Below are 14,529 nucleotides of genomic sequence, written 5' to 3' on the forward strand. Positions count from 1 at the left end.
TTATTTCTGTTCTTTTGTTGTCGTTATACGTACGTAATATCACAACAGTGACTTTAATTTGTTTGTAGTCCTTATTTTTGAATTTCATGTAATATTAAAGAGGAATAAGCTTTTTGTGTTTAACTAACAGTAGTGGTTTAAGAAGGTCATGGGGCACTGCTCAAACCAGTCCTTGGGAAGAAATTGTACCATCAGAACCACCTCACTGGGATCTCTCCTGCCTACCTGTATTTGGGCTTTCTGCTAGCAGCTTGCATGGTAGGGCATTTTAAGAAACTGATCTTAAGAAAGAGCATTGTAATTCTTGAGGGCCATGGCGTCTTCCTGACAGAGTCCTTGCTATGAGTACTGGGAAGAAACCTCTAACATTTCTATTTTGTGGAGGGTGCAAAATCTATAATTGATTCCTTAATACTTTAAAGCTTATAATTGATTGTGTAGCACATCTTTAGGAAGCAAGGTCACGGAACTTGATGGCATATGTTTTATGTACTAATCTTATTCTTGGTTCTATCTGATGAGTTTTTTGCTGATGCATCCCCTTTGTTCCAATTTCCTCAGTTTTTTAAAAATCTTCTTGGAGATGTGTTTTTGGTAATTGCCTTTTGTTGGTAGGAGCAAGATAGAGTATAAACATGAGAAACAAATAAAAATATTTTATTGATCTCTTAAAGCATGGTGTCTGCCTCATAGATACTAAATACACATTGAATAAATGAGTTTTGTCCATTGTTTAACAGGATATGAGAAACTTACGACTTGCTTATAAACAAGAAGAACAGAGTAAACCAGGAATATTTGAAAACCTCAATAAACATGCATTTCCTCTTTCCAATGGGCAGGTAAGTACACCAAAAACCCCCACCTTTTTGCATGCCTTTGTGGGGACCCCAAAATTTCATGTTTTATTAGTCCTTTTTATCTCATTTCTCTCTGTTGGTTACTAATATTAGAATATTTAAAATTTATGAGTTCTGTGTAATGATTAAGAAAACTGGTTATTTGTTACTTTAGCTTTTACAAATTAAAATAGGAATCTTAATAGTTTCAGCCCGTCTTAATACATTCAGCTCATAACTGAATGAAAGCTTTAATATTGGGTATATGACATAACAAAAAATGCTGACATGTGTCTTTTGTGGGTTTTTTATCCAGACACTCTTTGCATTCAACTATAAAGAAAAATTTCCAATTAATGGATGGAAAGTTTATGATCCAGTAGCTGAATATAAGAGACAGGTAAATTATGTTGTGTATCCAACTAAAAGTAATAGGTTGAGCATCTTTTTCTTTTCTAAAACATTAGAAATATTATGGAGAAACCTTTTGAAACAAGTTGTACATTGGTATAATTTACCTAGTTTGTAGGTTCTTCACCTCTGGGATGCCCTGTTTTCCCTATGCCAAACCTTTAACCCTGCCACATCCTTTTCTCAGAGGCAAGTGGAGTACAAGGACAGGGGTTTAAAAAGCAAATTGACCAGGTGGTTTTTATTATTAGATATTCTAGTAAGAAGTTGATGGATAAGGATTAAAACCAATGGCTTAAATTATATTTTAAATATATGATATGACTGCATGAGTCTGTTATGGTGTTTCTCTACCAGAAACTCTTTAGTGCATTATAAATTTCAAGATCTTCCAATAAGGTTATTTTCATGACATTTAATCTTTGTCTCCACCTTATATTTGGTATGGTAATATGTATTACTTATTTTAGAGATCTGTAAGAAATTTTTGTGTCTCTAAAGGACTTTCATGAGTATTTTCAAAAACAACACTATGGTCATTCTTTATAGAAACACTACAAGAAATGTATAGGTCTGGGATTCTAGTATATAACTTTCATTTTTTAGTCCATTTGGAAATTCTTATGCTTCATTACATTTTTTAAATGCATACAGAATGAGTCATATTAGATAAATATATTTTTAAACTTTTAATTAGCACGGAACAAATTGTGAACACATATTAGTAGAAAACAAGAAAGGGATGTGATTCATGTTTAGTACTTTCTGAAAGTGTAAAAGTATGCTTTCCCCCTCTTCTTTCTTCTCTAACACCCTGCAGGGCTTACCAAATGAGAGTTGGAAAATATCCAGAGTAAATAGTAATTATGAGCTCTGTGACACTTACCCTGCTATCATTGTTGTGCCAACTAGTGTGAAAGATGATGACCTTTCAAAAGTGGCAGCCTTTCGAGCAAAAGGCAGAGTCCCTGTAAGTAACAAGCATTGTCATTTAGGTATAAATGTATATTGTATCAGATCTAATATGGAAAGAAGATAGAAAAAAATCTAGTGAACAAAATGGAAAGTATAAAACTAAGGCTAAAAACCTGAACATATTTTTGATTATCAAGAACTACCTAATTATATAAACGTTCTGTTTCCTGACTCTGCCTTGTTAACTAAAGTTACAAGTGTAACTTTAGTTTAGCTCTCAAAATGAAGTAAGGAATAATGAAGGATAGCAAGAAAAGGTTAGCATGCTACTGCTTAGCAGTTTGTGTCACTGGTTTCACCAACTCATCCTAGAGAAAAGACACTCTTTCTGAGTTGTTGAGTTAAAGGCTGAAAGCTAAGTGGGAGGGACATCATTTTGAAAAGAAACATAGGAATCAGCAGGGGGTGAATTTTTAAAAGAGGTTTATTGAGGTTTAATTGATATACAAAAACGTATCACATGTTTAATATATACAATGTCATGAGTTTGGACATATGCATAACCCAATGATACTGTCACCACGACCCAAGAGGGACTGAACATTTTTGAGCCTGGAGTTTGCAGTCTGGTACAATCCTGAGTCTCCTGGCCACCGGAGGAAAACAGGAGGTTTGGTGATATAGCTTTAGATTTTATGAGAGACTGTATATTCACTTTGTCCTCACTCAGCCACATATATCATTGTTGAGATACAAAGATGTTTTTAAGTAAAAAGATGAAATAAAACTAGTCAATCAAATAGGAATGGGGTTCAGTGTTAGTATAGTTTCTGTTTTTCTTAGAATCATAGAAGTTTAGATGTGAAAGGGAATTTTTAGAGCTCATCTAGTCAGACTTCTTTCCTGACCCAAACATTGCACCTCATAGCCACTATCATGCTTTGATGGGCCTGACCTCTCATGTTTGAGGAAAATTTGCAGAGGAAACTGTCCTTGATGAGAGAACTTGTTTTTACTACCTGGTAATTAGAACACACACTGTTTTAGGAACTGTACTCATATTTGTTACTTACAAACACTAGGTGTTGTCATGGATTCATCCAGAAAGTCAGGCAACAATCACTCGATGCAGCCAGCCACTTGTGGGTCCCAATGATAAACGCTGCAAAGAAGATGAAAAATACTTGCAGACTATAATGGATGCTAATGCACAGTCTCACAAACTTACCATCTTCGATGCACGACAAAACAGCGTTGCTGATACCAACAAGGTATATTGTCGATGATGTTGCAGAACCTGTAGGTTTTACCTTACGTACTGTCTATAAATCGTTATGCAATTCAAATTTCCCATTGACTTCCTCCCCTCCTGAAGGTGAAATCTTTCTGAGTAGTCCATAGATATTCCTCCCTGGGATATAGCCTGTGGATGTCTCATGTGGGTTGGGATCTTGTCTCTGTCATTGCTCCTCCACAATCCTGTCTGCTGAATTAATTAAACAAAGACCCAGAAAGAGAATTATCACCTAAAGAATCAAGTAACTATTTTAATGAAATGATTGTGAGGCCTTTGTAAGTTTCTTTAACCTATGAAATTTGGTGATTGCTTGATTAACTCTTATCTGGTCTGAAGCTCTGTTAGAATGGAGTGAACTATGTAAAACTAGATAAGTATGCAAAGTTTCCATAAATCACATGAAGCAGTGGCATCTGTGAAACATTCTATTTGATTCCCACTAGCCAAAGGGGACAGGATCCTTTGTACCTAGCAGTAGCTATAACATCAAGCCTCCAGTATCCACTGTCCAAATAGAAAAGGCTTTGAACTGAGTCATTTCTATTTCCCATGAATGACTTTCTGGCAATGGGTTACTATAGGTGGGTATTTGACAATCAGAGTGCTTGGCCCTTTCCACAAGTAATTTCATGTATCAGGAAGGTGGTGACAGTCCTTATCATCTCATGCCATTTGGTTAACAAACATGTGATGAGCACTTACTAGGAGGAAATATCACAACAGACCAGGTGAGGTGCTATATACAGGTGTCAACTCAGTGTGCTGGGGTAGTCAGGAGAGGGACTGAGTGGCCAACCCTGCTTGTGAACCTGGGAAAGTCTTCATGAAGGACTGGCATTCGAGCTGGCTTTGGATGGCTAGCAGGAAGAGACAACCAGGGCATTCTAGAGAACACATGTACCTATTCAACAGTGTGCCAGAGCACATCATTCACAAGAGTGGCAAGAAGGGAGATGTCTGAGGGCATGGTCATGTTCCCTCATGTTCCTCTCAGCAGTGCTTGGGGAGGGAGGGTCTTTGTTTCTCTGGGCAACTTGAACCTCTTTTTTCCTCAGTGATTATTTCGTCAAACACAATTTCCAAAGAAAGCACCCTCTTACCTCCCCCATCTCACTCTCAAGAGAAGCCATTAACTTCTACTTCAAGGAGCAAATGAGCCATCAGACATGCCATTTTCCCTCAGTACTTGAGTGCCTGCTGAGGGCCAGGCATTTGCTAGGCTTCTGGAGAGGCATATACTGAACAAGCAGTCATATGAACTGCCAAGTGTGTATCCTATGAGGCATGGAGAAACATGAAACGTGCTCTGAGAGAGCATAGAAGGAGCCTAGTTATTTGCTACATGACCCTGGACAGTTACATAATCTCTCTGCGCCATGATTGTCTCATCTCTAAAATGGCAGTGACAGTAAACCTACTTCCTCAAGTGGATGCAAGACTACTGCAACGGGCCTAGACAGTACCTGTCCCTGTGAGAAAGCATTTGGGTCAAGATAGCTGTCATTTTTACTGCTATCTCACCCTGAGAGGAACAGAGTGAGGAAGAAGATGGGCAGTGTATGAGTTTGCTCAGGCTGCTCTACAAATTATCATAAACTTGGCACCTTAACACAAATGTATTCTCTCATGGTTTGGGAGGCCAGAAGTCTGAAATCTGGCAGGGTTGTGCTCCCTTAAAGGGCTTCAAGGGGAGAATTGTCCCTTGTCTCTTCCATATTCTGGTGGCTGTTCTGTGCATGCAGCCACAGTACTCCAATCACTGCCTTTGTCTTCATTTGGCCTTCTCCCTTATTTGTCTCTGTATCCTCTCCTCCTGTCTTCTAAGGACACTTGTGATAGCATTTAAGGCCCACCCAAGATAATCCAGGATTATCTCCTCATCTCAAGATCCTTAATTTAGTCACCTCTGCAAATACCTCTTTTCCAAAAAAGGCCATGTTCACAGGTGCCAGGGATTGTGGATATCTTTGTCGGTTCCCCTTGTTCCCCACATCTGGTGGATCACTAGCCCTTGTCAGTCTTTCTACATCTCTGCATACTTCCTGTCACCACTGTAGTACTATCCCAAGGAAAAGAAACACATGAGGAAAGCTATATTCACAGAGGCAATCTTCTAAACATCCAACAGAGCAAGGGCAGTCCATTGTGTTTTATTCAGTGCAGAAGAGACAGAAGCAGGGTACCAAATTGCACGTCTAGAATGACTTTACCTATAGCAGTGTATGTGTCTGGGAACCAGACATGGATATTTATCTCCCGAATTCTCCATTAGGTCTTCTATATAATATCATGTCATCTTCAAGTAGAGATGGTTTCACTACTTCCTTTCCAATCTGGACGCCTTTCATTTCTTCTTGCCTAATCCCCTGGCAAAACCCTCTAGTACAATGTTGAATAGAAGTCATGAAAGTGGGCATCCTTGACTTGTTCCTGATCTTAGGTTGAAAGCTTTTGGCTTTCCACCATTCAGTATTGGGCTTTTCATAAATGCCCTTAACAAGTTAAGGAAATTCTCTTGTGTTCTTAGTTAAGTGATTTTATCACTTAAAGGGTATTTGATTATCAAAGGCCTTTTCTGTATCAATTGAAATGATCATGTATCATTTCCCCCTTCATTCTGTTAATGTGGTGTATTATTGAGTTGGCCAAAAAGTCCATTTAGTTTTTTTCCATAAAAGAAAAGACACATTTTTCATTTTCACAAATAACTTTATTGATTTGAATATTTTGAGTATGTCAGCTATCTCCTGCTGTTGCCTTCTACTGGGTAGAGGCCAGGGGTGCTGCCAAACATCTTCCAATACATGAGACAGCCCCACAGCAAAGAATTATTTGGCCAAAATGTCAATAGTACCAGGAAACTTCGCAAACCACTTTTGACACATTCAATCAGTCACAGCACCTTCTCCATACACTGCACAAATCTGTTTTGGCATTTCAGTTGCATTTTTACCTTTCTTGAAATAATGAAGCATAATATGCCAAAAATGTTGCATATCTTCTTTCATCTTCAATATTAAAATGGCTGCACTAAAATTCATGAATTTTTATAAGTTTTTAAAAAATGCATGTTGATATGACAGCTGTCAGTGTAAAATCTAATAAAATTGTTGTGAATGAAGTTAAAGACAACTAAGCAATACTAGAGCCTGCCAAACAGAAAAAACTAAACAAATTTTTTGGCCAACCCAATACATTGAGTGATTTTTGTATGTTGACCAATGTAATGGGTTAACTAGCATCTCCCAAAAACCCATGCCCATCTGGAATCTCAGAATGTGATCTTATTTGGAAATAGGGTCTTTGCAGATGCAATTATTTAAGACGAGGTCATACTGGATTAGCAAAGGCCTTAAATCCAATGACTGGTGTTCTTATAAGAAGCATTCGTAGAGGCACAGGCACACACAGAAAGAAGATGGGCATGTGATGATAGAGGCAGAGATTGCAGTGCTGTAGCTACATGCTAAGCAGTGCCAAGGATTTCCAGAAACCACCAGAAGCCAGGACAAGGGGTGGCTATATTCTTGAGAGCTTTCAGGAAGAACTAACCTTGCCAACACCTTAATCTGTGAGGGAATAAGTCTGTGTTGTTTTAAGCCCCATATTTTGTGGTCCTTGTTAATGTAGCCATGAAGAAACTTTTCCAATCCCCTTACATTACTGGGATAAGTCCTGCTAGTTCATGGTGTATAATCTCCTTAATATGCTGCTGGACTCAGGTTTCTAGTATTTTGTTAGAGGTATCCTTTAATCTAGTCTCCACATCATGGCCAGAGTGATCCAAATAAACAGCTCTGTGTGCCCTCTCAGTGCCCTGAATCAGTGACATACAATTTCTAAAGAGTCTCAACCCCTGTGCCCACGAGGACTTTCCTCTTTCTTTCACCACATCTTTCAGGTTCATGTCTCAGCTGTGGGAGGCTTCTTTCAGTTAAGCGCATCCCATTGTCATTTCACGGCCTTTGGCCCCATGGATAACCACTTCCCCATCCTTCAGGTGACACTGCAAATGTCACTTCCTCAATGAGGTCTTTCCAGATGAGCAGAGGTTCTCTGCTGTGGTGCTCTGCACTTCCCTTTCTATAACCCTCAGTATACTGTCGATTCCGTATTCACTATGTGTCTAGCTACTAGTAGGCCTTTGGCTCCATGATAGCTGGGACTGTGAGGATCTTCCTGTACCCCAGAACTGGCCATCGCATACATAATAGTTGCTCCATGACTGTTAAAGGAAGGGCTGGCATGCTGGCGGGTCAGGTCATCTCTCAATGGATAGTTGCCATTTAGAGGGCCTAATGGTGTGTGGCATTCTATGTTAGTTCAAAAGTTCAGACTCCATTGGAGCATGAAAAGGTTTTGTTGTGTGTTGTTTTTTTTTTTTAAGATTTTACTTATTTATTTTAGAGAGGGGAGAAGGGAGGAAGAAAGAGGAGGAGAGAAACATCAATGTGTGGTTGCCTTTTGCACGCCCCCTACTGGGGACCTGTTCCGCAACCCAGGCATGTGCCCTGACTGGGAATCGAACCAGCAACCCTTTGGCTTGTAGGCCGGCACTCAGTCCACCAAGCCACACCAGCCAGGGCAGAGCATGAAAAGTTTTTAAGTCATATTTCTTTTTTAGAAAGTGAACATGGAGGGAAGGAATTTAGTTTTAACCTGTTGCATTGAGGAGCATGTGAGGGTATATAAAGCTCTGGAGCTCAGGAGGAGGTCAGGTTGAGGTCTAGATTGCGGCACAGTGGCCTGTTGGGTGGTGGTTACAGCCTATGGGGGAAGAGGATGATGTCACTGAAGGACTCTGGGTCTCTTGAGCAGGGGTCAAGCACCAAACCCTCAGAAATGTCACCTGTGGAAGACAAAAGAGGGACTCTCTGTGAAGGAAAGAGGGCTACAAATGGTGAGAGGAGACCCCAAACAGAGGAGGAGTCCTAGATGCCAGGAGAGGTTGTGTCTAGGGGGAAAACAGGATAGGAGGGGGTGTTTTAGCTCTGGCTGCTGTAATAAAACACTGCAGACTGGGTGGGTTATAAACAACAGACATTTATTTCTCACAGTTCTGGAGGCTAGAAGTCCAGGATCAAGGTGCCAACAGATTCTGTATCTGGTGAAAACCTACTTCCTGGCTTGTAGATAGCCACCTTCTCACACAGCTGAGCACAAAGAGGCAAGCTCTCTGGTGTCTCTTACAACTGCGTTAATCCCTTGGGAGGGCTCTACCCCGAACACCTTATCCCTTTCCAAAGGCCTCACCTCCTAATACCATCCATTATTTTGGGGGTAAGGATTTCAACATACAAATTTTGTGCGGACGGAATCATGCAGTCCATAATGTGTAGTATGTGGATTTCTGAATCTGGGGACATGAGAATCCTGCCCTGGCAATTTGTACCTTTGACTTTTAGGAGTTACCTGCCCTCTCTGAGGCTTCAATTTTCATTTTTATTAAAGTATATTTTATTGATATTGCTATTAGAGTTGTCCCAATTTTTTTTTCTTCCCTTTTCCCTGCTCTGCCCTGTAACACCTCCACCCTCCAGCATTGCCCCCCACCCCTTAGTTCATGTCCATGGATTGTACCTGTAAGTTATTCGGCTTCTCCATTTCCTATACTATTCTTGACCTCCTCCTGTCTATTTTATGCCTACCATTTATGCTACATATTCCCTGTACCTTTTCCCCTATTCCCCTCTCCCCTTCCCCTCTGATAACCCTCCATGTGATCTCCATTTCTGTGATTCTGTTCCTCTTCTAGTTGTTTGCTTAGTTTGTGTTTCTGTTTTTTAGGTTCAGGTGTTGATAGTTGTGAGTTTGTTGTCATTTTACTCTTCATACTTTTGATCTTCTATTTTTTAGATGAGTCCCTTTAACATTTCATATAATAAGGGCTTGCTGATGATGAACCCCTTTAACTTGACCTTATCTGGGAAGCACTTTATCTGCCCTTCCATTCTAAATGATAGCCTTGTTGGATAGAGTCATCTTGGTTGTAGGTTTTTGCCTTTCATGACTTAAAATACATTATTGCAGCCCCTTCGTGCCTGTAAGTTTTCTTTGAAGAAATCAGCTGATAGCCTTATGTGCACTTCTCTGTAGATAACTCTCTCCTTCCCTCTTGCTGCTTTTAAGATTCTCTCCTTATCTTTAATCTTGGGTACCTTAATTATGATGTGTCTTGGTGTGTTCCTCCTTGGGTCCAACTTCTTTGGGACTCTCTGAGCTTTCTGGACTTCCTGGAAGTCTCTTTCTTTTGCCGGATTGGGGAAGTTTTCTTTCATTATTTGCTCAAATAAGTTTTCAATATCTTGCTCTCCTCTTCTCCTTCTGGCACACCTATGATTCGGATGTTGAAGTGCTTAAAGTTGTCCCAGATGTTTCTAAGCCTCTCTTCATTTTTGTTGAATTCTTGTTTCTTCATTCTCTTCCAGTTGAATGTTTATTTCTTTCTTTTGTTCCAAATCATTGATTTGAGTCCTGGTTTCCTTCCCTTCACTGTTGGTTCTCTGTATATTTTGCTTTAGTTCAGTTCGTGTAGCTTTCATTTCTTCCTTCATTTTGTGACCGAGCTCAATCATTTCTGTGGGCATACTGATTACCAGTGTTTTGAATTCTGCATCAGATAGGTTGTCTATCTCCTGGTTGCTTAGCTCTTTTTCTGGAGTTTTGATCTGTTCTTTCATTTGGGCCATATTTCTCTGTCTTGGTGCACCTCTTGTGTTATAAGGGGTGGAGCCTTAGGTATCCACCAAAGAGGGGCAACCCTCTTTGCTGCGTTGTGGTGCTGTCTGTGGGGGAAGGGTCAGAGAGGGAACAATGCTTCTGTCTCTGCTCTAGACCCACTTTCCGTCTCTTTCCTCATTTCCCACAAACTGATTGTGCCCTTTCAGGTACTGATTCCCATGTGGGTAGGTTTGTGGGAACTCTCTTGTGAGAATGGGAGTTTCTCCTGCCTTTACAACCCCCCACGGGATTTTACAGCTAGAGGTTTTGAGTCTTTAGTTTCCTGGTCAGCCAGCCTCCACCTTGTCCACATGGTCCAAAGCCTTGTTGCGGGTACTCTCTGATTCGCTGCCCATCTCCGCCCCTCCTGCCGGTCTGGATGAATGTTTCTTTAACTCCTTGGTTGTCAGAGTTTGATTTTCTGGCAGTTCTGGTTGTTTATTGTTTTTAAATTGGTTGTTATCCTTCTCTGGGTTGTGCGAGGAAGCAAAGCATTTCTACCTATGCCTCCATCTTGACCAGAACCCCTGAGGCTTCAATTTTCTCACCTGGGAGCCCTCCCTGCTGCTGAGGATTGACATGCTGATGGGTGGAGTGTGTGGCAGGCCTTCAACAAGCACTGAACAGTTGGTTTAAAATTGAGGAAATCTGAGCCCATCCTTCAGCTGGCTGCTGTTATTCAGGTTTCTTTTTCCCAAGACGGTTGGGGATGGTCCTATCTCCACTGCTATCAGCTTATTATTGCAGACCTGGGGTCTATTCAGTAATAGTGCCCCAATGTCACTAGCTTCTCTCCAGAACTCTGCTTGCCCCCATAGAGAAAGGTCTGGCCACCAAGTTCTTGTCTTACAGAACTCTCTGAAACCCTCTCCCTGTTCTTGTGGGGTATAGGTGGGGCCACTTCTCACTATCCTTCCCCTTCTTCGATCTCAGGACCTTCAGGTGTCTTCTGTTTGCATCCTGGCTTGCAGTAGGTACTCGTACTCTTTTTCTTTTAAAATCCCATTTTCTGATTGTCATTTGTTTCATTTGTATTTATTAATCAGTTTCCAGGCAACAAATTCCCTTCAAATACATTCTCCTGGTTAAAACCAAGTCTTAGTGTGGGCTTTTCCTGGGCTAAGCATGAGGCCCAGAATAATCCCTCCTAGACCCTCTTCCAACACTTAGAGCTCCCTCAGGGAAGGGTGGGGGGGTCCATTCCTCCATTTTGGTCATAGCTTCAGACATGGTAGATGCTTTAGGTGATAACATACCAGTTCTCAAGCATCTTTGGGGTTGGTGGGCAAGCCCCAAGCTTTGCATGGACTAGGTTTAATTAAGATAATTTATTTTATTTTATTGACTCACTTACCAGTTAATCCCCACAGTGGCCCTTTGAAGTTTTTATAGGTGAGAAAGCTGAGGTGGCATTTGGGTGGTAGAGCTGGGGTTAAAAACCCACTCTCCCTGTCAGCTAGGCCTGTGCCTTTGACCACTGCACAGTGCCATTCCTACCTTAGTCAGCAGTGTTTTCAGTGGGTGCTTAGGTTTATTTTTTATGAAAATTATAATTATGCCATGGACTCAGGACTGGGCTCTAAACTGCTTTGTCCATAGTTGATGTTCAAAAAGTGTGTTAGGCAACTTCTGGTCAAGATGGCAGCACAGGCAGACATGGTTCGCCTCTTCACATAACCACATCAAAATTACAACTAAAATATAGAAGAACCATCACTCAGAACCATCAGAAATCGAGTTGAATGGAAGTCTGACAACTGCGGAATTGAAGAAACCACATCCATCGAGACTGGCAGGAGGGCAGAGGACACAAAACAGGCTGGGTACCAAACCCACGTGGATAAAAATTTGGGAGGGATATCTTGGCTGGGAGTGAGTAGCCCCAGCTCCACACCAGGCCCCCCAGCCCAGGGTTCCAGTGACAGAAAGATAAGTCCCCACAACTTCTGGCTGCGAAAATGAGCGGGGATTTAGTTGGTGGAGGAGGCTGCTGGAGCATTAAGCAGTTCCTCTTGGGGAACCCACACAAAGACTCACCTACTCAGACTCACACCCTTTGAGCTCCAGCACCGGGGTGGCAGCTTGAAGGGCACCAGTTGCATACAGGGAGAGACTGAAGTGCCTGACATTGGGGAGAGCAGAGGTCATTGTCCGTTTGCTGAGCCGTCCCCCCACAGAGCCTATAGGCTGGTGTCATATCTGAGACTCCATCAACCTGGCTAATACTGTTTGCCCTGCCCTGAAGATCCACAAAAGTTCACTCCACCCAACTTACAGACCCACAAAAGCTGCTTTTCCATAAGAATGGCTGGTCTTGGCTCCCAAATCCTATCAAACAAGCAGCAGCTGGCTTCAGTGAGCCCTAGTGCCAGCCAGATTAGATCACAGCTTGGCTTCACTTGGGAATTTCCAAGCCCAGCACAATTAACATACATCTTAGATTGCTTTACAGCTCAGATAGGGTGCCCCAGGCAAAACACAGATGGGTGCTGACCTTGGCCTGCACCACCTGGGAAACCCCAGGGCCAGTGCACCCAGTGGACAGCTACAGACCATGTCAGAACATCACCACCCTGCCCCTCCACAGCTGATCCTTCACGGAAGGCAGAGGTTGGTGGTAAGTGGTCACAGCCAGTCCTTACAGCTAACTGGCCTGGGTAAATCCTTCCCATTGATCTGCCAACAGCAATCAAGACTCAACTACAAGAAGAGAGTGTACTCAGCCCATAAGATGGGCGCACCTTGAGTACCCAGCTTGGGTGATAGGAGAGGCTGTGCCATTGGACCCTACAGGGCACCTATTACATTAGGCCTCACTACCAAGTAATGGAGTCAAAGCAGCTCTACCTGATACATAGAGCCAAACACAGGGAGGCTACCAAAATGAGGAAACATGGCCCAAATGAAAGAACAGATAAAAACTCCAGAAAAGCAGCTAAAGGAAATGGGGGTAAGCAATCTATCAGATGCAGGCAGGGTTCAAAACATTGTTTATAAGGATGTTCAAGGAACTTAGTGAGGACCTCAGCAGCATAAAAAAGACCTAGTCAGAAACGAAGGATACACTAATTGAAATAAAGAACAATTTACACAGAAACAGTAGTAGAATGGATGAAGCTGAGAATCAAATCAATGATTTGGAACATAAGGAACCAAAAAACAGCCACGCAGAACAAGAAGAAGAAAAAAGAAAGTGATGATAGTATAAAAAGCCTCTGGGACAACTTCGAGAAGCCCAACATTTGCATCATAGGGGTGCCAGAAGGAGAAAACAAAGAGCAGGAAATTGGAATTCAACCTGAAAAAATAATGAAATAAAAGTTCCCTGATTTCCTAAAGGAAATAGACCCGCAAGGCCAGGAAGCATAGAGTCCCAATTAGGATGGATGCAAAGAGGCGTGTTCTAAGATACATCATTACTAAAAGGTCAAAGCTTAAAGATAAAGAGAGACTCTTACAAGCAAGAGAAAAGAAGTTAGTTACTGGAAAGTTGCCAGATGGAGGGGAGGGAATGTGTGAAGAGTTGAGGGATTAAGAAGTACAAACAGGTAGTTACAGAACAGCCCTGAGGATGTAAAGTACAGTATAGGAAATGGAGTAGCCAAGGAACTTATATGCATGACCCATGGACATGAACAATGGTGGGGCGATTGCCTGAGGGAGTGAGGGTGCTGGGTGGAGGGGGGCAAAGGGGGAAAAATCAGGACGACTGTAATAGCAAAACCAATAAAATACAATTTTTAAAAAAGTGTTTTAATGAAGTTAGTGTCTCATAATTCTGTAGAATAACTTGGAGTACATATAAGCTGGTATCTAAATATGCACAATTCTGTTTTTTTTCCTGTTATATTGCCACTTGCAGACTTAAATTGGATATTCAGCAGCTGCTCCTACATCCAGGTGACTGAGCTTTCACCCACACGCAGCCTCTTGCCTTCCACAGAGCTGCTTTCCTTCTGAATTCTCATGCACACTGACCTCTCAGACCCCAGCCTCTTGTGCCAGTGCTCAAAGGCCACTCCACAGCTTGTCCTCAGTGCATGGGCCCTCAGGCCTCTCTCCTTTCTTCTCCCCTCCTCTTCTCTCCACCTGCCCTGCCCATATCCACTTTATCCTGCCCAGCCAGGCCTCTTTAGACTGTCTCCTCCATTGCTCAGTTTACTTCTGCCTGCCTGCATTTCTCATGTGCACAACCTGGGCTGCTGAGCGTTCCAGGAAGATAAGAGGCTAACAAGGTGCAGCTTGGAGCCACTCCAGTTTCATACTTTCCAGACTGGGCCCTGAGCACTGGTGGGAAAATTCTTCCCCCTAACTACACCCTAGTCTCCCAGGAACTGTTTCAGCCTC

At 42.0% G+C, this 14,529-nt stretch overlaps 1 protein-coding gene across 6 annotated transcripts in view; it reads left to right on the forward strand.

The window, feature by feature from the left end:
* MTMR1 (myotubularin related protein 1) overlaps positions 1–14,529 on the forward strand; it is an 88,564-nt gene that overhangs the window by 37,716 nt on the left and 36,319 nt on the right. For all 6 annotated transcript variants that reach the window (XM_053917618.1, XM_053917621.1, XM_053917619.1 and 3 more), the window contains 4 exons: positions 741–842; positions 1,156–1,239; positions 2,071–2,220; positions 3,248–3,436. In XM_053917618.1, coding sequence (XP_053773593.1) covers positions 741–842; positions 1,156–1,239; positions 2,071–2,220; positions 3,248–3,436 — 525 coding nt within the window. The remainder of the gene's footprint in view (positions 1–740; positions 843–1,155; positions 1,240–2,070; positions 2,221–3,247; positions 3,437–14,529) is intronic.

Source organism: Desmodus rotundus, chromosome X (assembly GCF_022682495.2).
Source record: "Desmodus rotundus isolate HL8 chromosome X, HLdesRot8A.1, whole genome shotgun sequence".
Lineage (NCBI taxonomy): Eukaryota > Metazoa > Chordata > Mammalia > Chiroptera > Phyllostomidae > Desmodus > Desmodus rotundus.